Source organism: Oncorhynchus masou, chromosome 2 (genome assembly GCF_036934945.1).
Source record: "Oncorhynchus masou masou isolate Uvic2021 chromosome 2, UVic_Omas_1.1, whole genome shotgun sequence".
Lineage (NCBI taxonomy): Eukaryota > Metazoa > Chordata > Actinopteri > Salmoniformes > Salmonidae > Oncorhynchus > Oncorhynchus masou.
In genome coordinates this window covers 7,793,674-7,816,931 of record NC_088213.1, presented here as the reverse complement: position 1 = coordinate 7,816,931, position 23,258 = coordinate 7,793,674, and the positions used below count along the sequence as shown (strand labels likewise).

At 48.6% G+C, this 23,258-nt stretch overlaps 1 protein-coding gene across 5 annotated transcripts in view; it reads left to right on the top strand.

Annotated features, from left to right (window-relative positions):
- LOC135554798 (rhophilin-2-like) overlaps nucleotides 1-23,258 on the top strand; it is a 91,925-nt gene that overhangs the window by 46,423 nt on the left and 22,244 nt on the right. For all 5 annotated transcript variants that reach the window (XM_064987269.1, XM_064987262.1, XM_064987254.1 and 2 more), the window contains exons 3-10: nucleotides 4,655-4,783; nucleotides 9,524-9,599; nucleotides 12,631-12,708; nucleotides 12,866-12,990; nucleotides 16,363-16,529; nucleotides 18,991-19,178; nucleotides 20,248-20,404; nucleotides 22,109-22,228. In XM_064987269.1, coding sequence (XP_064843341.1) covers nucleotides 4,655-4,783; nucleotides 9,524-9,599; nucleotides 12,631-12,708; nucleotides 12,866-12,990; nucleotides 16,363-16,529; nucleotides 18,991-19,178; nucleotides 20,248-20,404; nucleotides 22,109-22,228 — 1,040 coding nt within the window. The remainder of the gene's footprint in view (nucleotides 1-4,654; nucleotides 4,784-9,523; nucleotides 9,600-12,630; nucleotides 12,709-12,865; nucleotides 12,991-16,362; nucleotides 16,530-18,990; nucleotides 19,179-20,247; nucleotides 20,405-22,108; nucleotides 22,229-23,258) is intronic.

Genomic DNA, 23,258 nt, shown 5'->3' with positions numbered 1-23,258 from the left:
CTCACCTGGCCTCTCCCTCTCTCGCTGTCCTCCCCTATACCCTCACCTGGCCTCTCTCTGTCCTCCCCTATACCCTCACCTGTCCTCTCCCTCTCTCGCTGTCCTCCCCTATACCCTCACCTGGCCTCTCCCTCTCTCTCTGTCCTCCCCTATACCCTCACCACCTCTCCCTCTCTCTCTCTGTCCTCCCCTATACCCTCACCTGGCCCCTCTCTGTCCTCCCCTATACCCTCACCTGGCCCCCTCTCTGTCCTCCCCTATACCCTCACCTGGCCCCTCTCTCTCTGTCCTCCCCTATACCCTCACCTGGCGTCTCCCTCTCTCTCTCTGTCCTCCCCTATACCCTCACCTGGCCCCTCTCTCTCTGTCCTCCCCTATACCCTCACCTGGCCCCTCTCTCTCTGTCCTCCCCTATACACTCACCTGGCCCCTCTCTCTCTGTCCTCCCCTATACCCTCACCTGGCCCCCTCTCTCTGTCCTCCCCTATACACTCACCTGGCCCCTCTCTCTCTGTCCTCCCCTATACCCTCACCTGGCCCCTCTCTGTCTGTCCTCCCCTATACCCTCACCTGGCCCCCTCTCTCTGTCCTCCCCTATACACTCACCTGGCCCCTCTCTCTCTGTCCTCCCCTATACCCTCACCTGGCCCCTCTCTCTCTGTCCTCCCCTATACACTCACCTGGCCCCCTCTCTCTGTCCTCCCCTATACCCTCACCTGGCCCCTCTCTCTCTGTCCTCCCCTATACCCTCACCTGGCCCCTCTCTCTCTGTCCTCCCCTATACCCTCACCTGGCCCCTCTCTCTCTGTCCTCCCCTATACCCTCACCTGGCCCCTCTCTCTCTGTCCTCCCCTATACCCTCACCTGGCCCCTCTCTCTCTCTGTCCTCCCCTATACCCTCACCTGGCCCCTCTCTGTCTGTCCTCCCCTATACCCTCACCTGGCCCCTCTCTCTCTGTCCTCCCCTATACACTCACCTGGCCCCTCTCTCTCTGTCCTCCCCTATACCCTCACCTGGCCCCTCTCTCTCTGTCCTCCCCTATACACTCACCTGGCCCCTCTCTCTCTGTCCTCCCCTATACCCTCACCTGGCCCCTCTCTGTCTCTCTCTCTCTTTCTTCCCCCATCTGTTGTCAGGTTTCAGTGGTTCTACGTTCCTCCTCTCTCCTAGCAGCAGGTAAAGAAGTGTACCGACCAGACCGACTGGTTTGTCCAGGTTTATTTATGTGGAGTCACTCCCTGATAATAATCCACTGGTCTCTACCGTGTTTACTGTCTCTCTACTGCTCTTACTGTCTCTCTACCGTGTTTACTGTCTCTCTACTGCTCTTACTGTCTCTCTGCCGTGTTTACTGTCTCTCTACTGCTCTTACTGTCTCTCTACTGTCTCTACTGTGTCTCTCCTGTCTCTCTCCTCCTGTCTCTCTACCGTGTTTACTGTCTCCACTGCTCTTACTGTCTCTCTACTGCTCTTACTGTCTCTCTACTGCTCTTACTGTCTCTCTACTGTCTCTCTACTGCTCTTACTGTCTCTACTGCTCTTACTGTCTCTCTACTGTCTCTCTACTGCTCCTACTGTCTCTCTACTGCTCTTACTGTCTCTCTACTGCTCTTACTGTCTCTCTACTGCTCTTACTGTCTCTCTACTGCTCTTACTGTCTCTCTACTGCTCTTACTGTCTCTCTACTGCTCTTACTGTCTCTCTACTGCTCTTACTGTCTCTCTACTGCTCTTACTGTCTCTCTACTGTCTCTCTACTGCTCTTACTGTCTCTCTACTGTCTCTCTACTGCTCTTACTGTCTCTCTACTGTCTCTCTACTGCTCTTACTGTCTCTCTACTGTCTCTCTACTGCTCTTACTGTCTCTCTACTGCTCTTACTGTCTCTCTACTGCTCTTACGGTCTCTCTACTGCTCTTACTGTCTCTCTACTGCTCTTACTGTCTCTCTACTGCTCTTACTGTCTCTCTACTGCTCTTACTGTCTCTCTACTGGTCTTACTGTCTCTCTACTGGTCTTACGGTCTCTCTACTGCTCTTACGGTCTCTCTACTGCTCTTACGGTCTCTCTACTGCTCTTACGGTCTCTCTGCTCTTACGGTCTCTCTGTTCTTACTGTCTCTCTGTTCTTACTGTCTCTCTGTTCTTACTGTCTCTCTGTTCTTACTGTCTCTCTGTTCTTACTGTCTCTCTATTCTTACTGTCTCTCTGTTCTTACTGTCTCTACTGCCTCTCTCTACTGTTCTTACTGTCTCTCTACTGTTCTTACTCTCTCTCTACTGTTCTTACTGTCTCTCTCTGTCTCTCTACGGCTCTTACTGTCTCAACTGTTCTTACTGTCTCTCTACTGTGTCTCTACTGTTCTTACTGTCTCTCTACTGTGTCTCTACTGTTCTTACTGTCTCTCTCTACTGTTCTTACTGTTCTTACTGTCTCTCTGTTCTTACTGTCTCTCTGTTCTTACTGTCTCTCTGTTCTTACTGTCTCTCTACTGTTCTTACTCTCTCTCTACTGTTCTTACTGTCTCTCTCTGTCTCTCTACTGTTCTTACTGTCTCTCTCTGTCTCTCTACTGTTCTTACTCTCTCTCTACTGTTCTTACTTTCTCTCTCTGTCTCTCTATGGCTCTTACTGTCTCAACTGTTCTTACTGTCTCTCTACTGTGTCTCTACTGTTCTTACTGTCTCTACTGCCTCTCTCTACTGTTCTTACTGTCTCTCTACTGTTCTTACTCTCTCTCTCTACTGTCTCTCTCTACTGTTCTTACTGTCTCTCTCTACTGTCTCTCTACGGCTCTTACTGTCTCTACTGTTCTTACTGTCTCTCTACTGTGTCTCTACTGTTCTTACTGTCTCTCCTGTCTACTGTTTCCCTACTGTGTGAACTGAGTTTCCGGAGTCAGGGTCTGTCATTATGGATGAGTCCTCAATGGCTCCCTATTCCATATATATAGTGCACTACTATTGACCTGAGCCCTATGGGCCCTGGTGTAAAGTAGTGCACTACTATTGGCCTGAGCCCTATGGGCCCTGGTGTAAAGTAGTGCACTATGTAGTGAATAGGGTACCATTTGAACCCCACTGTATCTAGTCTGACCTCAGCGGTCCTTCACTTCCTCTCTGGAAGAGGTCCTTCTCAAACCCCTGGAAATACATGGAATTTATGCCAGAATATAAAACGTGCAGATTCAGGAGAATGGCTGTAGCTCCACCACACCACTCATTAGGGTCTAAGTGTTTCCATGTATTGGTGTGTGACTGTATATGAACTGTGGTGATGAGCTGGATGAATCCTGTCCCCTGAGCCATCTAGGCCAATATCAGAGCCAGGTCAGGAAACCTCATCTAGCCGTGTCCCAAATGGCACACACCCTATTGGACCTGGTCAAAAGTAGTGCACTATGTAGAGAATAGAGTGCCATCTGACATTTGGGACTCTGACTATGTCTCAACTGAGCTGTTCCCATGGACCTCGCCTTGTCTCCAGTCAGTCCGTCCTCTGTCTCCAGTCCGTCCTCTGTCTCCAGTCAGTCAGTCCTCTGTCTCCAGTCAGTCAGTCCTCTGTCTCCGGTCAGTCAGTCCTCTGTCTCCGGTCAGTCAGTCCTCTGTCTCCGGTCAGTCAGTCCTCTGTCTCCGGTCAGTCAGTCCTCTGTCTCCGGTCAGTCAGTCCTCTGTCTCCGGTCAGTCAGTCCTCTGTCTCCGGTCAGTCAGTCCTCTGTCTCCGGTCAGTCAGTCCTCTGTCTCCGGTCAGTCAGTCCTCTGTCTCCGGTCCGTCAGTCCTCTGTCTCCGGTCAGTCAGTCCTCTGTCTCCGGTCAGTCAGTCCTCTGTCCCCCTCCTGGGTCAGGCCCCACTGGCCCATTACTCTCTGGTCCCAGAGGGCATCAGTCTTCCTGTCCCACCCATTCTGTGTGTATCTTAGTGCCCCACAGCCTGGGTAGGGATCCATAAGTCTGGGCCTCATCCGTATTGTTGGCCCACAACACAGAGCTTTAGAGAGACCAAGAGGCCCCGTGTGCTCTGTGACCCACGAGGCCCCCGTGTGCTCTGTGACCCACGGGGCCCCCGTGTGCTCTGTGACCCACGAGGCCCCCGTGTGCTCTGTGACCCACGAGGCCCCCGTGTGCTCTGTGACCCACGAGGCCCCCGTGTGCTCTGTGACCCACGGGGCCCCCGTGTGCTCTGTGACCCACGGGGCCCCCGTGTGCTCTGTGACCCACGGGGCCCCCGTGTGCTCTGTGACCCACGGGGCCCCCGTGTGCTCTGTGACCCACGGGGCCCCCGTGTGCTCTGTGACCCACGGGGCCCCCGTGTGCTCTGTGACCCACGGGGCCCCCGTGTGCTCTGTGACCCACGGGGCCCCCCCGGGAGAGAGTGGCAGGGGTGTAAACAACATATAATAATATACCTCTGTCTGACAGCTCAGTCCCGTCTGACAGCTCAGTCCAGTCTGACAGCTCAGTCCCGTCTGACAGCTCAGTCCCGTCTGACAGCTCAGTCCCGTCTGACAGCTCAGTCCCGTCTGACAGCTCAGTCCCGTCTGTCATAGTTTGTTTCTCAAATGCTTGAAAAATAAATTATCGTATACTCCTACAACCCTTTTCTTCAGTTTTGTATTGTGAACGCTAACATGCCTTTCCTTTTCTCTTCCCGTCTCCAGGGCGACCTCCAACAACAAAGTGTGTGATATGGTCGTTCTGGAGCTGAGCTATATCAACTCTAACCTGCAGCTGCTCATGGAACAACTGGAGGGGCTCAACAGCTCCGTGGAGGTCTACCAGAACATCCAGTGAGTAAACAGCACCCCTTTCAACAGCACCCCTTTAAACGGTGCCCCTTTAAACCTGCACCCCTTTAAACGGTGCCCCTTTAAACCTGCACCCCTTTAAACCGGCACCCCTTTAAATAGCGCCCCTTTAAACCGGCGCCCCTTTAAACCGGCGCCCCTTTAAACCGGCGCCCCTTTAAACCTGCGCCCCTTTAAACCTGCACCCCTTTAAACGGTGCCCCTTTAAACCTGCACCCCTTTAAACGGTGCCCCTTTAAACCTGCGCCCCTTTAAACCTGCGCCCCTTTAAACCTGCACCCCTTTAAACGGTGCCCCTTTAAACCTGCACCCCTTTAAACGGTGCCCCTTTAAACCTGCACCCCTTTAAACGGTGCCCCTTTAAACCTGCACCCCTTTAAACCTGCGCCCCTTTAAACCTGCACCCCTTTAAACGGTGCCCCTTTAAACCTGCACCCCTTTAAACGGTGCCCCTTTAAACCTGCACCCCTTTAAACGGTGCCCCTTTAAACCTGCACCCCTTTAAACGGTGCCCCTTTAAACCTGCACCCCGTTAAACAGCACCCCTTTAAACCGGCGCCCCTTTAAACCGGCGCCCCTTTAAACCGGCGCCCCTTTAAACCTGCACCCCTTTAAACGCACCCTTTTTACTCCTCTATTACCCCCAACCAGCCTACCTATCATGCTGCGTGTGGTCACGTGAGAATTGGCCATAACGTCATGTATAATATAACCATCCAGTGATCTCTAAAGTATTGGTGCTGTGAAACAGGTTGTTGTTTTGGCTCTGTACTCCAGCATGTTGGATTTCACTATGAGAGTAAAGCACTGTCAGTTATAATTTGAGGGTATTTTCAATCACATCGGGTGAACCGTTTGGAAATTACTGGGCTTTTTGTACGTAGTCCCCCCCCCCCTAACCCCATTTTAGAGGAACAAGGTACATTTGACTTTTTTAGGTTTTAGTCATTTAACAGACTTACAGTAGAGAGTCATTTAACAGACTCTAATCCATAGAGACTTACAGTAGAGAGTCATTTAACAGACTCTCTGATCCAGAGAGACTTACAGTAGAGAGTCATTTAACAGACTCTCTGATCCAGAGAGACTTACAGTAGAGTCATTTAACAGACTCTCTGATCCAGAGAGACTTACAGTAGAGAGTCATTTAACAGACTCTCTGATCCAGAGACTTACAGTAGAGAGTCATTTAACAGACTCTCTGATCCAGAGAGACTTACAGTAGAGAGTCATTTAACAGACTCTCTGATCCAGAGAGACTTACAGTAGAGAGTCATTTAACAGACTCTCTGATCCAGAGAGACTTACAGTAGAGAGTCATTTAACAGACTCTCTGATCCAGAGAGACTTACAGTAGAGAGTCATTTAACAGACATTTAACAGACTTCTCTGATCCAGAGAGACTTACAGTAGAGAGTCATTTAACAGACTCTCTGATCCAGAGAGACTTACAGTAGAGAGTCATTTAACAGACTCTCTGATCCAGAGAGACTTACAGTAGAGTCATTTAACAGACTCTCTGATCCAGAGAGACTTACAGTAGAGAGTCCTCTTGCTGTTCTATAGGTAATCTCCATGGTCTTGTAGTGGATGGGTTGGGGTGTAGGGTTTGACCAGAGCCTGAAGGTAGGGAGGGACAGTTCCTCGTGTTGTTCTGTAGGTAAGCACCATGGTCTTGTAGTGGATGGGTTGGGGTGTAGGGTTTGACCAGAGCCTGAAGGTAGGGAGGGACAGTTCCTCGTGTTGTTCTGTAGGTAAGCACCATGGTCTTGTAGTGGATGGGAGCTTCAACTGGAAGCCAGTGGAGTGTGTGGAGGAGCGGTGCGACATGGGAGAACTTGAGAGGGTTGAGCACAAGGCGAGCTGCAGGGTTCTGGATTAGTTGCAGGGGTTTGATGGCACCAGAGGGGAGCCCAGCCAACAGCAAGTTGCAGTCGTCTAGATGGGAGAGGACCAGAGGGTAGCCCAGCCAACAGCAAGTTGCAGTCGTCTAGATGGGAGAGGACCAGGGGGGAGCCCAGTCAACAGCAAGTTGCAGTCGTCTAGATGGGAGAGGACCAGGGGGGAGCCCAGTCAACAGCAAGTTGCAGTAGTCTAGATGGGAGAGGACCAGGGGGGAGCCCAGTCAACAGCGAGTTGCAGTAGTCTAGATGGGAGAGGACCAGATGTAAACCTATACACACTACAGTCAACTGGGCCTTAAGTAAAACACCAGCAACCTAAACACACGACAGTCAACTGGGCCTTAAATAAAACACCAGCAACCTAAACACACTACAGTCAACTGGGCCTTAAATAAAACACCAGCAACCTAAACACACGACAGTCAACTGGGCCTTAAATAAAACACCAGCAACCTAAACACACGACAGTCAACTGGGCCTTAAATAAAACACCAGCAACCTAAACACACGACAGTCAACTGGGCCTTAAATAAAACACCAGCAACCTAAACACACTACAGTCAACTGGGCCTTAAATAAAACACCAGCAACCTAAACACACGACAGTCAACTGGGCCTTAAATAAAACACCAGCAACCTAAACACACTACAGTCAACTGGGCCTTAAATAAAACACAGTGAACCTAAATAAACACATGGCTGTGGAATGTGGAGGGCCTTGATTAGTCTGCCTGGCACCACAGCAGCTCCGAGGCTTCACATCAAAAGAGAGAGCTAGAGAGGGAGAGCTAGAGAGGGAGAGCTAGAGAGGGAGAGCTAGAGAGGGAGAGCTAGAGAGGGAGAGCTAGAGAGGGAGAGCTAGAGAGGGAGAGCTAGAGAGGGAGAGCTAGAGAGGGAGAGCTAGAGAGGGAGAGAGAGAGAGAGAGAGAGGGAGAGCTAGAGAGGGAGAGCTGAGAGGGAGAGAGAGAGGGAGAGCTAGAGAGGGAGAGCTAGAGAGAGAGCTAGAGAGGGAGAGAGAGAGGAGAGCTAGAGAGGGAGAGCTAGAGAGGAGAGCTAGAGAGGGAGAGCTAGAGAGGAGAGCTAGAGAGGAGAGAGAGAGGGAGAGCTAGAGAGGGAGAGCTAGAGAGGGAGAGCTAGAGAGAGGGAGAGGGAGAGAGAGAGAGGGAGAGGGAGAGGGAGAGGGGGAGAGAACCGGCCTGTCTGGTTGAGAACAGAAAACCAAAGATGATGGATGAGGAACCAGTGAGCTCCCAAGATTTACACCCGCTCATATGTCTGATGAGGAAGTTAGCGTCTTCAGTCAGCAGCTCACAGTTGTGAGATGTTTTTGTGTGTCTCACTATCTAGATGGGTACAGCTTGTATACACCATCTCAAATGCTCCACGTTCAACCAAGTTATAGCTGGAAATAGCCCTTTTTCAAAGCTGCTATCGCAGAATATAACAAACACCCAACATTGAACTTAGTTGGTGCTTCCTGCTTTAGTTTTTGCTTGTAAGCAGGATTCAGGGGGATAGAATTATGGTCAGATTTGCCAAATGGAGGGAGAGCTTTGTACGTGTCTCTCTGTGTGGAGTAAAGGTGGTCTGGAGTTGGGGGGGTTTCCCCTTTGGTTGCACATTTAACATGCTGGTAGAAATTGGGTTAAAAGGATTTCAGTTTCCCTGCATTAAAGTCCCCGGCCACTAGGGGCGCAGCATCTGGATGAGCGTTTCCTGCTTGCTTATTGCCTTATACAGATCATTGAGTGCGGTTTTATTCCCAGCATCGGTTTGCGGTAGTAAATGGACAGCTATGGAAAAAAAATAATAAAAAAAATAAAAAATAATATTAGATTTCATGCACCGGCTGTTCTTTACAACCACTTGTCTTACGGGAGGCGGCTGTTCTGTCTTACGGGAGGTGGCTGTTCTGTCTTACGGGAGGTGGCTGTTCTCTCTTACCGGAGGCGGCTGTTCTCTCTTACCGGAGGCGGCTGTTCTCTCTTACCGGAGGCGGCTGTTCTCTCTTACCGGAGGCGGCTGGATATATTGGTGTTTACTGGTTAACACTACAGGTCCACGATGTGAGGATATATTGGTGTTTACTGGTGAACACTACAGGTCCACGATGTGAGGATGTATTGGTGTTTACTGGTGAACACTACAGGTCCACGATGTGAGGATATATTGGTGTTTTCTCTGGGTTGTAGTGTATTGTGGGGCAGTGTTGGCGTGAGTAAGGTGGACCCAGGTACCTCTGGGTGTTTACTCTGGGTTGTAGTGTATTGAGAGACTGTTGTCAAAGGGTGTTTGCGTGGCAACGAGAGACTGTTGTCAAAGGGTGTTGGCGTGGCAACGAGAGACTGTTGTCAAAGGGTGTTGGCGTGGCAAAGAGAGACTTGTCAAAGGGTGTTGGCGTGGCAAAGAGAGACTGTTGTCAAAGGGTGTTGGCGTGGCAATGAGAGACTTGGCAAAGGGTGTTTCCTCTGGCCTGCAATCTGAAGAGCAAATGTAATCAACTCTGAGCCTCACCACTAACATCACACAGCCAACCTGTCTGTTACATCACCTCAACAATATGTCTGTTAATGTAACACTCTGAGCCTCACCGCTAACGTCACACAGCCAACCTGTCTGTTAATGTAACACTCTGAGCCTCACCGCTAACATCACACAGCCAACCTGTCTGTTAATGTAACACTCTGAGCCTCACCGCTAACATCACACAGCCAACCTGTCTGTTGATGTAACACTCTGAGCCTCACTGTTCACCACTAACATCACTGTCTAACAGTTAAATATCACATGTCAACGATGTCTCCTTTCCTGTTTCCAGAGAGACCTCCAGCATCCCTCTCATTCCGCTGGGGCTGAAGGAGACTAAAGAGATGGACTTCTCTGTGTCATTCAAGGTAGTACAGACCTCTGTTTCACTGCCTCTTCACTCCCTGTACATTTCAGATCATCTTATCCAGACCGGCATGCATTCAGGTTCTCTTATCCAGACCGACATGCATTCAGTCAGGTTCTCTTATCCAGACCCACATGCATTCAGGTTCTCTTATCCAGGCCGACCTACAGTCAGGTTCTCTTATCCAGACCGGCATGCATTCAGGTTCTCTTATCCAGACCCACATGCATTCAGGTTCTCTTATCCAGACCCACATGCATTCAGTCAGGTTCTCTTATCCAGACCCACATGCATTCAGTCAGGTTCTCTTATCCAGACCCACATGCATTCAGTCAGGTTCTCTTATCCAGACCGACATGCATTCACTCAGGTTCTCTTATCCAGACCCACATCTATTCAGTCAGGTTCTCTTATCCAGACCCACATCTATTCAGTCAGGTTCTATTATCCAGACCCACATGCATTCAGTCAGGTTCTCTTATCCAGACCCACATGCATTCAGTCAGGTTCTATTATCCAGACCCACATGCATTCAGTCAGGTTCTCTTATCCAGACCGACCTACAGTCAGGTTCTCTTATCCAGACCCACATGCATTCACTCAGGTTCTATTATCCAGACCCACATGCATTCAGTCAGGTTCTCTTATCCAGACCGAAATGCATTCAGGTTCTCTTATCCAGGCCGACCTACAGTCAGGTTCTCTTATCCAGACCGGCATGCATTCAGGTTCTCTTATCCAGACCGGCATGCATTCAGGTTCTCTTATCCAGACCCACATGCATTCAGGTTCTCTTATCCAGACCCACATGCATTCAGTCAGGTTCTCTTATCCAGACCCACATGCATTCAGTCAGGTTCTCTTATCCAGACCCACATGCATTCAGTCAGGTTCTCTTATCCAGACCCACATGCATTCAGTCAGGTTCTCTTATCCAGACCGACATGCATTCAGTCAGGTTCTCTTATCCAGACCGACATGCATTCAGTCAGGTTCTATTATCCAGACCGACATGCATTCAGTCAGGTTCTCTTATCCAGACAGACATGCATTCAGTCAGGTTCTCTTATCCAGACAGACATGCATTCAGTCAGGTTCTCTTATCCAGACCGACATGCATTCAGTCAGGTTCTCTTATCCAGACCGACATGCATTCAGTCAGGTTCTCTTATCCAGACCCACATGCATTCAGTCAGGTTCTCTTATCCAGACCCACATGCATTCAGTCAGGTTCTCTTATCCAGACCCACATGCATTCAGTCAGGTTCTCTTATCCAGACCCACATGCATTCAGTCAGGTTCTCTTATCCAGACCCACATGCATTCAGTCAGGTTCTCTTATCCAGACCCACATGCATTCAGTCAGGTTCTCTTATCCAGAGGTGACATGCATTCAGTCAGGTTCTCTTATCCAGAGATGTAGGTCGTTCGGCCTGGATGAGCGGAGACCTGACTGTTGGTCGGGTCTGGATAAGAGAACCTGACTGTAGGTCGGTCTGGATAAGAGAACCTGACTGTAGGTCGGTTCTCTCATCCAGGCCGACGTACGGGCAGGTTCTCTTATCCAGGCATTCAGCTAAGATTTGTTCACTAGTATGTACTGGATATATAAGCTATAGGTTGTGTCCCAAATTGCAACCTACTCCCTATTTTATGCACTACTGTTGGCCCCTGGTCAAAGGTAGTGCACTAGGGGGGGAATACAGTGCCAAACCATTTGTTCAGTGTTTCATCAGGTTCAGTAGATTCAAGTTTAACCCCCTGATGTTTTGACCCTCAGCTTTATTATTGTCAACTAGGTCACAGCTCTGTCAACCAGGCAATGACAACCGCACACTTAGCCTACCGGTGGTGGGGAATACCATGATGTCACCTTTATACCGCTGTGAGGTGCAGATAAGGACTTGGCAGTATCTAGACGATTGACTTAGGCTACGTCCCAAATGGGACCCTATTCCCCAGATTGACCAGAGCCCTTGTGGGCCTCCCTTGTGGGCCTCCCTTGTGGGCCTCCCTTGTGGGCCTCCCTTGTGGGCCTTGGTCAAACGTAGTGCACTAGGGAATAGGGTGCCATTTGAGACGTGGCCTTCCTGTATCTGTCTGTTAAGTGGGTCCTACTTCTAGCCTGTAATCAACTAGCTTTAATGACCAGGTGTCAGTGACTTACTGTCTGGCTGCTAGTCAGGAGACACAACACTGATCGTCACGCGGCTAGAGAGACACTGACGCTGGGTTTGGCTCAGGTTGGGTCTGGGGAGAGGTGAGGTTTGGTTGGTTCTGGGGAGAGGTGAGGTTTGGTTGGGTCTGGGGAGGGGTGAGGTTTGGTTGGTTCTGGGGAGAGGTGAGGTTTGGTTGGTTCTGGGGAGAGGTGAGGTTTGGTTGGTTCTGGGGAGAGGTGAGGTTTGGTTGGGTCTGGGGAGAGGTGAGGTTTGGTTGGGTCTGGGGAGAGGTGAGGTTTGGTTGGGTCTGGGGAGAGGTGAGGTTTGGTTGGGTCTGGGGAGAGGTGAGGTTTGGTTGGGTCTGGGGAGAGGTGAGGTTTGGTTTTGGGTCTGGGGAGAGGTGAGGTTTGGTCGGGTCTGGGGAGAGGTGACAGGTTTGGTCGGGTCTGGGGACAGGTTTGGTCGGGTCTTGGGAGTGGGACAGGTTTGGTCGGGTCTTGGGAGGGGACAGGTTTGGTCGGGTCTGGGGAGGGGACAGGTTTGGTCGGGTCTTGGGAGGGGACAGGTTTGGTCGGGTCTTGGGAGGGGACAGGTTCTGGTGTGGTGATGGGTCTGGGGAGGGGTTGGTGTGGATGGTGTTTTGATGGGCCGGTGGCTCTATAGGACAGTGGATGGTGTTTTGATGGGTAGGTGACTATAGGACAGTGGATGGTGTTTTGATGGGTCGGTGGCTGGACTTCGGTGGCTTGATGATGGTCTCTCTGTTCTGGTGTGTTGACGATGGTCTCTCTGTTCTGGTGTGTTGACGATGGTCTCCTCTCTGTTCTGGTGTGTTGACGATGGTCTCCTCTCTGTTCTGGTGTGTTTTTCCAGGACTTCATCCTGGAGCACTACAGTGAAGATGGCTCCAGCTTCGAGGAGGAGATCGCCGACCTGATGGACCTGAGACAGGTACTTTCACCATAGGTCTCATGGAAATCTACGTTGTCAGAGTGAAACTGGGTTCTCTATGGAATCACCCACCACATATCTGGATCCCTGTCTTGTTGTACATACAGAATAAGAGTCTTGTTGTATTTTGACATCTCTTTCCCCACCGTACCCACAGGCCTGTCGTACCCCCAGTCGCAATGACGCCGGCATCGAGACCCTGGCCAAGTACTTCAGCCACATACCTCTACTGGAGAGCCGCTTCTTCTCCGCTACCCGCCAGATGGGCATCTTCTTTACTTGGTACGTTCCACCTCACTGTCTCCAATGCCCCGTCAATCATGGTCTGACCCAGCCCAGGGGTCCAGGTATCTGTAGTAGCTTCACCTGACTGTCTCCAAAACCCAGTCGACTGACCCTTTATGCCAGTCCTGTCTGGTCCAGCGACAGTGCGTCTGTGCCCATAGGTGACGATGTTACCGGTGAGGACCTGCCTTACAACAGGCCTACAAGCCCTCAGTTCAGCCTCTCTCAGCCTATTGTGGACAGTCTGAGCACTGATGGAGGGATTGTCCGTTCCTGGTGTAACTCGGGCAGTTGTTGTTGCCATCCTGTACCCGTCCCACAGGTGTGATGTTTGTATGTACTGATCCTGTGCAGGTGTTGTTACACGTGGTCTACCACTGCGAGGACGATCAGCTGTCCGTCTTGTCTCCCTGTAAGCACTGTCTCAGGCGTCTCACAGTATAGTCATTGCAATTTATTGGCCTGGCCACATCTGCAGTCCTCGTGCCTCCTTGCAACCTGCCTAAGGCACGTTCACACAGATGAGCAGGGACCCTGAGCATCTTTCTTTTGGTGTTTTTCCAGAGTCAGTAGAAAGGCCTCTTTAGTGTCCTAAGTTTTCATAACTGTGACCTTAATTGCCTACCGTCTGTAAGCTGTTAGTGTCTTAACGACCGTTCCACAGGGGTATTTTCATTAATTGTTTATGGTTCATTGAACAAGCATGAGAAACAGTGTTTAAACCCTTAGACAGGACACAAGGTTGTGGCTGTGTGGCTGTGTGTGTGTGTGTGTGTGTGTGTGTGTGTGTGTGTGTGTGTGTGTGTGTCACAAAAATTAAATTTTAAGACTGGGAAGCATATAAATAGCGCACATAAAAGATCTACTGCATCTTAGACTGGCTTTCAATGAGAAGGACAGGTCTATATGACAGGTCTATATCACAATGAGAAGGACAGGTCTATATCACAGGTCTATATCACAGGTCTATATCACAATGAGAAGGACAGGTCTATATCACAGGTCTATATCACAATGAGAAGGACAGGTCTATATCACAGGTCTATATCACAGGTCTATATCACAATGAGAAGGACAGGTCTATATCACAGGTCTATATCACAATGAGAAGGACAGGTCTATATCACAGGTCTATATAACAGGTCTATATCACAGGTCTATATGACAGGTCTATATAACAGGTCTATATCACAGGTCTATATAACAGGTCTATATAACAGGTCTATATCACAATGAGAAGGACAGGTCTATATCACAGGTCTATATGACAGGTCTATATCACAGGTCTATATCACAATGAGAAGGACAGGTCTATATCACAGGTCTATATCACAGGTCTATATCACAATGAGAAGGACAGGTCTATATCACAGGTCTATATCACAATGAGAAGGACAGGTCTATATCACAGGTCTATATCACAGGTCTATATCACAATGAGAAGGACAGGTCTATATCACAGGTCTATATCACAATGAGAAGGACAGGTCTATATCACAGGTCTATATAACAGGTCTATATCACAGGTCTATATAACAGGTCTATATCACAGGTCTATATGACAGGTCTATATAACAGGTCTATATCACAGGTCTATATAACAGGTCTATATCACAATGAGAAGGACAGGTCTATATCACAGGTCTATATAACAGGTCTATATCACAATGAGAAGGACAGGTCTATATCACAGGTCTATATAACAGGTCTATATAACAGGTCTATATCACAGGTCTATATAACAGGTCTATATAACAGCTCTATATAACAGGTCTATATCACAATGAGAAGGACAGGTCTATATCACAGGTCTATAACTCAATGAGAAGGACAGGTCTATATCACAGGTCTATATCACAGGTCTATATCACAATGAGAAGGACAGGTCTATATCACAGGTCTATATCACAATGAGAAGGACAGGTCTATATCACAGGTCTATATCACAGGTCTATATCACAGGTCTATATCACAGGTCTATATCACAGGTCTATATAACAGGTCTATATCACAATGAGAAGGACAGATCTATATAACAGGTCTATATCACAGGTCTATATCACAGGTCTATATAACAGGTCTATATCACAATGAGAAGGACAGGTCTATATCACAGGTCTATATCACAATGAGAAGGACAGGTCTATATCACAGGTCTATATCACAGGTCTATATCACAATGAGAAGGACAGGTCTATATCACAGGTCTATATCACAGGTCTATATAACAGGTCTATATAACAGGTCTATATAACAGGTCTATATAACAGGTCTATATCACAATGAGAAGGACAGGTCTATATCACAGGTCTATATGACAGGTCTATATCACAGGTCTATATGACAGGTCTATATAACAGGTCTATATCACAGGTCTATATCACAGGTCTATATCACAGGTCTATATCACAGGTCTATATCACAGGTCTATATCACAGGTCTATATCACAGGTCTATATCACAGGTCTATATAACAATGAGAAGGACAGGTCTATATCACAGGTCTATATCACAGGTCTATATCACAGGTCTATATCACAGGTCTATATCACAGGTCTATATCACAGGTCTATATCACAGGTCTATATAACAGGTCTATATCACAGGTCTATATAATAGGTCTATATAACAGGTCTATATCACAATGAGAAGGACAGGTCTATATCACAGGTCTATATCACAGGTCTATATCACAATGAGAAGGACAGGTCTATATAACAGGTCTATATGACAGGTCTATATCACAGGTCTATATCACAGGTCTATATCACAGGTCTATATCACAGGTCTATATCACAGGTCTATATCACAGGTCTATATAACAGGTCTATATCACAGGTCTATATAACAGGTCTATATAACAGGTCTATATAACAGGTCTATATCACAATGAGAAGGACAGGTCTATATCACAGGTCTATATCACAGGTCTATATCACAGGTCTATATCACAGGTCTATATCACAGGTCTATATCACAGGTCTATATCACAGGTCTATATCACAGGTCTATATAACAGGTCTATATAACAGGTCTATATCACAATGAGAAGGACAGGTCTATATACCACTAGTGATCTCTCTGTCTGTCTCTCCAGGGGTCAACATGTCTGTCTCTCCAGGGGTCAACATGTCTGTCTCTCCAGGGGTCAACATGTCTGTCTCTCCAGGGGTCAACATGTCTGTCTCTCCAGGGGTCAACATGTCTGTCTCTCCAGGGGTCAACATGTCTGTCTCTCCAGGGGTCAACATGTCTGTCTCTCCAGGGGTCAACATGTCTGTCTCTCCAGGGGTCAACATGTCTGTCTCTCCAGGGGTCAACACAGTGTTATGGTTCCACGAGTGACCTCTCTGTCTGTCTCTCTCCCAGGTATGACTCGTTCACAGGTGTTCCAGTGTGCCAGCAGAACGTGTCTCTGGAGAAGGCCAGTATTCTGTTCAACATCGGCGCCCTCTACACCCAGATCGGCACGCGCTGCAACCGCCAGACGGGCTCCGGCCTCCAGGATGCTATCGCAGCCTTCCAGAAAGCTGCAGGTGAGGAGACACTAGAACCACAGTGGACTGTGTCCCACGGGACACCTTATTCCCTCTATGTAGGGAATAGGGCCCTGGTTATAGGGAATAGGGCCCTGGTTATAGGGAATAGGGCCCTGGTTATAGGGAATAGGGCCCTGGTTAAGAGTATTACACTATGTAGGGAATAGGGCCCTGGTTATAGGGAATAGGGCCCTGGTTATAGGGAATAGGGCCCTGGTTATAGGGAATAGGGCCCTCGTTAAGAGTGAGGAGACACTAGAACCACAGTGGGCTGTGTCCCACGGGACACCTTATTCCCTCTATGTAGGGAATAGGGCCCTGGTTATAGGGAATAGGGTCCTGGTTATAGGGAATAGGGCCCTGGTTATAGGGAAAAGGGCCCTGGTTATAGGGAATAGGGCCCTGGTTATAGGGAATAGGGCCCTGGTTAAGAGTAGTGCACTATGTAGGGAATAGGGCCCTGGTTATAGGGAATAGGGCCCTGGTTATAGGGAATAGGGCCCTGGGTATAGGGAATAGGGCCCTGGTTATAGGGAATAGGGCCCTGGTTATAGGGAATAGGGCCCTGGTTATAGGGAATAGGGCCCTGGTTATAGGGAATAGGGCCCTGGTTATAGGGAATAGGGCCCTGGTTAAGAGTAGTGCACTATGTAGGGAATAGGGCCCTGGTTATAGAGAATAGGGCCCTGGTTATAGGGAATAGGACCCTGGTTATAGGGAATAGGGTCCTGGTTATAGGGAATAGGGCCCTGGTTAAGAGTAGTGCACTATGTAGGGAATAGGGCCCTGGTTATAGGGAATAGGGCCCTGGTTAAGAGTAGTGCACTATGTAGGGAATAGGGCCCTGGTTATAGGGAATAGGGCCCTGGTTATAGGGAATAGGGTCCTGGTTATAGAGAATAGGGTCCTGGTTATAGGGAATAGGGCCCTGGTTATAGGGAATAGGACCCTGGTTATAGGGAATAGGGCCCTGGTTACAGGGAATAGGGCCCTGGTTACAGGGAATAGGGCCCTGGTTACAGGGAATAGGGCCCTGGTTACAGGGAATAGGGCCCTGGTTATAGGGAATAGGGCCCTGGTTATAGGGAATAGGACCCTGGTTATAGGGAATAGGGCCCTGGTTACAGGGAATAGGGCCCTGGTTAAGAGTAGTACACTATGTAGGGAATAGGGTCCTGGTTATAGGGAATAGGGCCCTGGTTATAGGGAATAGGGTCCTGGTTAAGAGTAGTGCACTATGTAGGGAATAGGGTGCCATTTTGGACAACACCAGTGGCCATTATGACCCAGCTAGACTCTAGTCATTGCCAGTAACACTGGTGGAATATAAGTTTGTAGGTCACTTATCCCACAGTTGGTGCCGTGACCAGTTCTCTCCTTGTGTAATCTTTGTTTAACGATAGGAAAACGGCCAGTTGAAAATTTAATTTCAAAGTTTTCAAATATCATGTCAGGAAAAACTCTATGGACTGGCTACTGGTAAAGATGAAACATTTAACTATCAATCAATCACTCAATCAATCAATCAATCAAATGTATTTATAAAGCCCTTCTTACATCAGCTAATATCTCAAAGTGCTGTACAGAAACCCAGCCTAAAACAAACAGCAAGCAATGCAGGTGTAGAAGCACGGTGGCTAGGAAAAACTCCCTAGAAAGGCCAAAACCTAGGAAGAAACCAGGCTCTGAGGGGTGGCTAGTCCTCTTCTGTCTTCTCTAGTTTCCCATGCATCATGTCCCACAGTACAGTACTGCCCCTCGGCAGTCAACCCAAACTAGGACAGTACTGCCCCTCGGCAGTCAACCCAAACTAGGACAGTACTGCCCCTCGGCAGTCAACCCAAACTAGGACAGTACTGCCCCTCTGCAGTCAACCCAAACTAGGACAGTACTGCCCCTCGGCAGTCAACCCAAACTAGGACAGTACTGCCCCTCGGCAGTCAACCCAAACTAGGACAGTACTGCCCCTCGGCAGTCAACCCAAACTAGGACAGTACTGCCCCTCGGCCTAATGTCGAACGTTAGAAAGTGTGAGTACTTGTGGTACCGGGAGTAAAAAATTATTAGCACATTCTCATGTTAGGTTTAGTTTTTATAAATGCAGTTTTTGCGTGAAAACTGGTGCATGCATGTTTTGGAGCATATATTTTATCCAGTAGCAACGTTTAGAAATGCACCCACACCCCCAGCTATGACATGAGTCCCTCCATACTCACCTCCCCTACTCTCTCTGTGTCCCCCCCCCCCTGTAGGAGTCCTCCACCACCTGAAGGAGACGTTCACCCCCAGCTATGACATGAGACCCTCCATACTCACCTCCCCTACTCTCTCTGTGTCCCCTCCTCCTTCAGGTGGTGGAGGACTCCTACAGGGGATGTTCACCCACACCCCCAGCTATGACATGAGTCCCTCCATACTCACCTCCCCTACTCTCTCTGTGTCTCCCCCTCCCCTGTAGGAGTCCTCCACCACCTGAAGGAGACGTTCACCCACACCCCCAGCTATGACATGAGTCCCTCCATGCTCAGTATGCTCATCAAGATGATGCTGGCCCAAGCTCAGGAGTGTCTGTTTGAGAAGATCGCTCTGTCTGGCATCCGCAATGAGTTCTTCTCTCTCCTCAAGATGGCCCACGAGGCCGCCAAGGTACATGTACAATACACTGAGTCCTTTCCTACAGTCTGCCAAGGTACATGTACAATACACTGAGTCCTTTCCTACAGGCCGCCAAGGTACATGTACAATACACTGAGTCCTTTCCTACAGTCTGCCAAGGTACATGTACAATACACTGAGTCCTTTCCTACAGTCTACAGTCTACCAAGGTACATGTACAATACACTGAGTCCTTTCCTACAGGCTGCCAAGGTACATGTACAATACACTGAGTCCTTTCCTACAGTCTGCCAAGGTACATGTACAATACACTGAGTCCTTTCCTACAGTCTGCCAAGGTACATGTACAATACACTGAGTCCTTTCCTACAGTCTACAGTCTACCAAGGTACATGTACAATACACTGAGTCAACACCTCAACGCTGAACGCTAGTTTACCCTAATGGGGGTAATCTGAGAGAGTTTCACCTCAACGCTGAAAGCTTTACTAGGTCTCTGATCTAAAGTAATGCACTATATAGGGAATAGGGTGCCATAGGGCTCTGGTCTAAAGTAGTGCACTATATAGGGAATAGGGTGCCATAGGGCTCTGGTCTAAAGTAGTGCACTATATAGGGAATAGGGTGCCATAGGGCTCTGGTCTAAAGTAGTGCACTATATAGGGAATAGTGTGCCATAGGGCTCTGGTCTAAAGTAGTGCACTATATAGGGAATAGGGTGCCATAGGGCTCTGGTCTAAAGTAGTGCACTATATAGGGAATAGGGTGCCATAGGGCTCTGGTCTAAAATAGTGCACTGTATAGGGAATAGGGTGCCATAGGGCTCTGGTCTAAAGTAGTGCACTATATAGGGAATAGGGTGCCATAGGGCTCTGGTCTAAAGTAGTGCACTGTATAGGGAATAGGGTGCCATAGGGCTCTGGTCTAAAGTAGTGCACTACATAGGGAATAGGCTGCCATAGGGCTCTGGTCTAAAGTAGTGCACTATATAGGGAATAGGGTGCCATAGGGCTCTGGTCTAAAGTAGTGCACTATATAGGGAATAGGGTGCCATTTGCGATGTGTTCTCCAACAGAACATCTCTGTGTCCCCATCTCAGGTTGGAGACACCTATGACCAGGTTCACCAGTCTATGAGCCAGACTCCCATCAAGGACAACGTCCCGTTCTTCTGGTCCACCATGGCTCAGGTCAAGACCCACCACTACCGTTCACTGGCACACTACTTCCTGGCTACTGCGCTATTGGACCACCAGTGTAAGTCAAGCAGCCGTTAGCCAATCATATCCCTTCTATGCGCGATCCAGAGGGAGATGTGTAAGTGCCTGTTAGTTCCTAGATGAGTTTCCTGGACCAGACTGGTTCTGTTAGTTCCTAGATGAGTTTCCTGGACCAGACTGGTTCTGTTAGTTCCTAGATGAGTTTCCTGGACCAGACTGGTTCTGTTAGTTCCTAGATGAGTTTCCTGGACCAGACTGGTTCTGTTAGTTCCTAGATGAGTTTCCTGGACCAGACTGGTTCTGTTAGTTCCTAGATGAGTTTCCTGGACCAGACTGGTTCTGTTAGTTCCTAGATGAGTTTCCTGGACCAGACTGGTTCTGTTAGTTCCTAGATGAGTTTCCTGGACCAGACCGGTTCTGTTAGTTCCTAGATGAGTTTCCTGGACCAGACCGGTTCTGTTAGTTCCTAGATGAGTTTCCTGGACCAGACTGGTTCTGTTAGTTCCTAGATGAGTTTCCTGGACCAGACTGGTTCTGTTAGTTCCTAGATGAGTTTCCTGGACCAGACTGGTTCTGTTAGTTCCTAGATGAGTTTCCTGGACCAGACTGGTTCTGTTAGTTCCTAGATGAGTTTCCTGGACCAGACTGGTTCTGTTAGTTCCTAGATGAGTTTCCTGGACCAGACTGGTTCTGTTAGTTCCTAGATGAGTTTCCTGGACCAGACTGGTTCTGTTAGTTCCTAGATGAGTTTCCTGGACCAGACTGGTTCTGTTAGTTCCTAGATGAGTTTCCTGGACCAGACTGGTTCTGTTAGTTCCTAGATGAGTTTCCTGGACCAGACTGGTTCTGTTAGTTCCTAGATGAGTTTCCTGGACCAGACTGGTTCTATTAGTTCCTAGATGAGTTTCCTGGACCAGACCGGTTCTGTTAGTTCCTAGATGAGTTTCCTGGACCAGACCGGTTCTGTTAGTTCCTAGATGAGTTTCCTGGACCAGACCGGTTCTGTTAGTTCCTAGATGAGTTTCCTGGACCAGACCGGTTCTGTTAGTTCCTAGATGAGTTTCCTGGACCAGACTGGTTCTGTTAGTTCCTTCAGTTAACTATTTATGTGATAGTTTGGTTTGAACAACACAAAAACATGTCTCACAGTCCCAGGCTGGATCTGTCTTCTGCCAACAGCCAAGGCTACATCCCTACAATCCTGTCTGTGTGTTGTCATGTCCTAATCCCTGTCTCCTGTCTGTGTGTTGTCATGTCCTAATCCCTGTCTCCTGTCTCTGTGTTGCCGAGTCCTTATTCCCTGTCTCTGTGTTGCCGTGTCCCCGTCTCTGTGTTGCCGTGTCTCTGTCTCCTGTCTCTGTGTTGTCATGTCCTAATCCCTGTCTCCTTTCTCTGTGTTGTCATGTCCTAATCCCTGTCTCCTGTCTGTGTGTTGCCATGTCCTAATCCCTGTCTCCTGTCTGTGTGTTGCCATGTCCTAATCCCTGTCTCTGTGTTGCCATGTCCTAATCCCTGTCTCCTGTCTGTGTGTTGCCATGTCCTAATCCCTGTCTCCTGTCTGTGTGTTGCCATGTCCTAATCCCTGTCTCCTGTCTGTGTGTTGCCATGTCCTAATCCCTGTCTCTGTGTTGTCATGTCCTAATCCCTGTCTCCTGTCTCTGTGTTGTCATGTCCTAATCCCTGTCTCCTGTCTGTGTGTTGCCATGTCCTAATCCCTGTCTCCTGTCTCTGTGTCTTCCAGTGAGGCCCAGTGATGACGAGGACCAACAGGAGAAGGCTCTGTCCCAGGCGTATGATGCCATGCCAGATGGCCGCTCCCCACTCGACATCCTCAGGAAGCGAGAGGAGAGACGCCGCATCGGTAAGGCTCCAAACCCAATACTGTGTTTACACAGGTCCTTTATGTGGTTTAGGTCTAGATACAGTCATCATATATAGTCCCTGACTGTCTGGACTCTACACACTGTCATTTATATAGTCCCTGACTGTCTGGACTCTACACACTGTCATTTATATAGTCCCTGACTGTCTGGACTCTACACACTGTCATTTATATAGTCCCTGACTGTCTGGACTCTTCACACTGTCATTTATATAGTCCCTGACTGTCTTGACTCTTCACACTGTCATTTATATAGTCCCTGACTGTCTGGACTCTACACACTGTCATTTATATAGTCCCTGACTGTCTGGACTCTTCACACTGTCATTTATGTAGTCCCTGACTGTCTGGACTCTACACACTGACTGTCATTTATATAGTCCCTGACTGTCTGGACTCTACACACTGACTGTCATTTATATAGTCCCTGACTGTCTGGACTCTACACACTGACTGTCATTTATATAGTCCCTGACTGTCTGGACTCTACACACTGACTGTCATTTATATAGTCCCTGACTGTCTGGACTCTACACACTGACTGTCATTTATATAGTCCCTGACTGTCTGGACTCTTCACACTGTCATTTATATAGTCCCTGACTGTCTGGACTCTACACACTGTCATTTATATAGTCCCTGACTGTCTGGACTCTACACACTGTCATTTATATAGTCCCTGACTGTCTGGACTCTACACACTGACTGTCATTTATGTAGTCCCTGACTGTCTGGACTCTACACACTGTCATTTATGTAGTCCCTTACTGTCTGTACTCTACACACTGTCATTTCTATAGTCCATGACTGTGTGGACTCTACACACTGACTGTCATTTATATAGTCCCTGACTGTCTGGACTCTACACAATGACTGTCATTTATATAGTCCCTGACTGTCTGGACTCTACACACTGACTGTCATTTATATAGTCCCTGACTGTCTGGACTCTACACACTGTCATTTATATAGTCCCTGTCTGTCTGGACTCTACACACTGACTGTCATT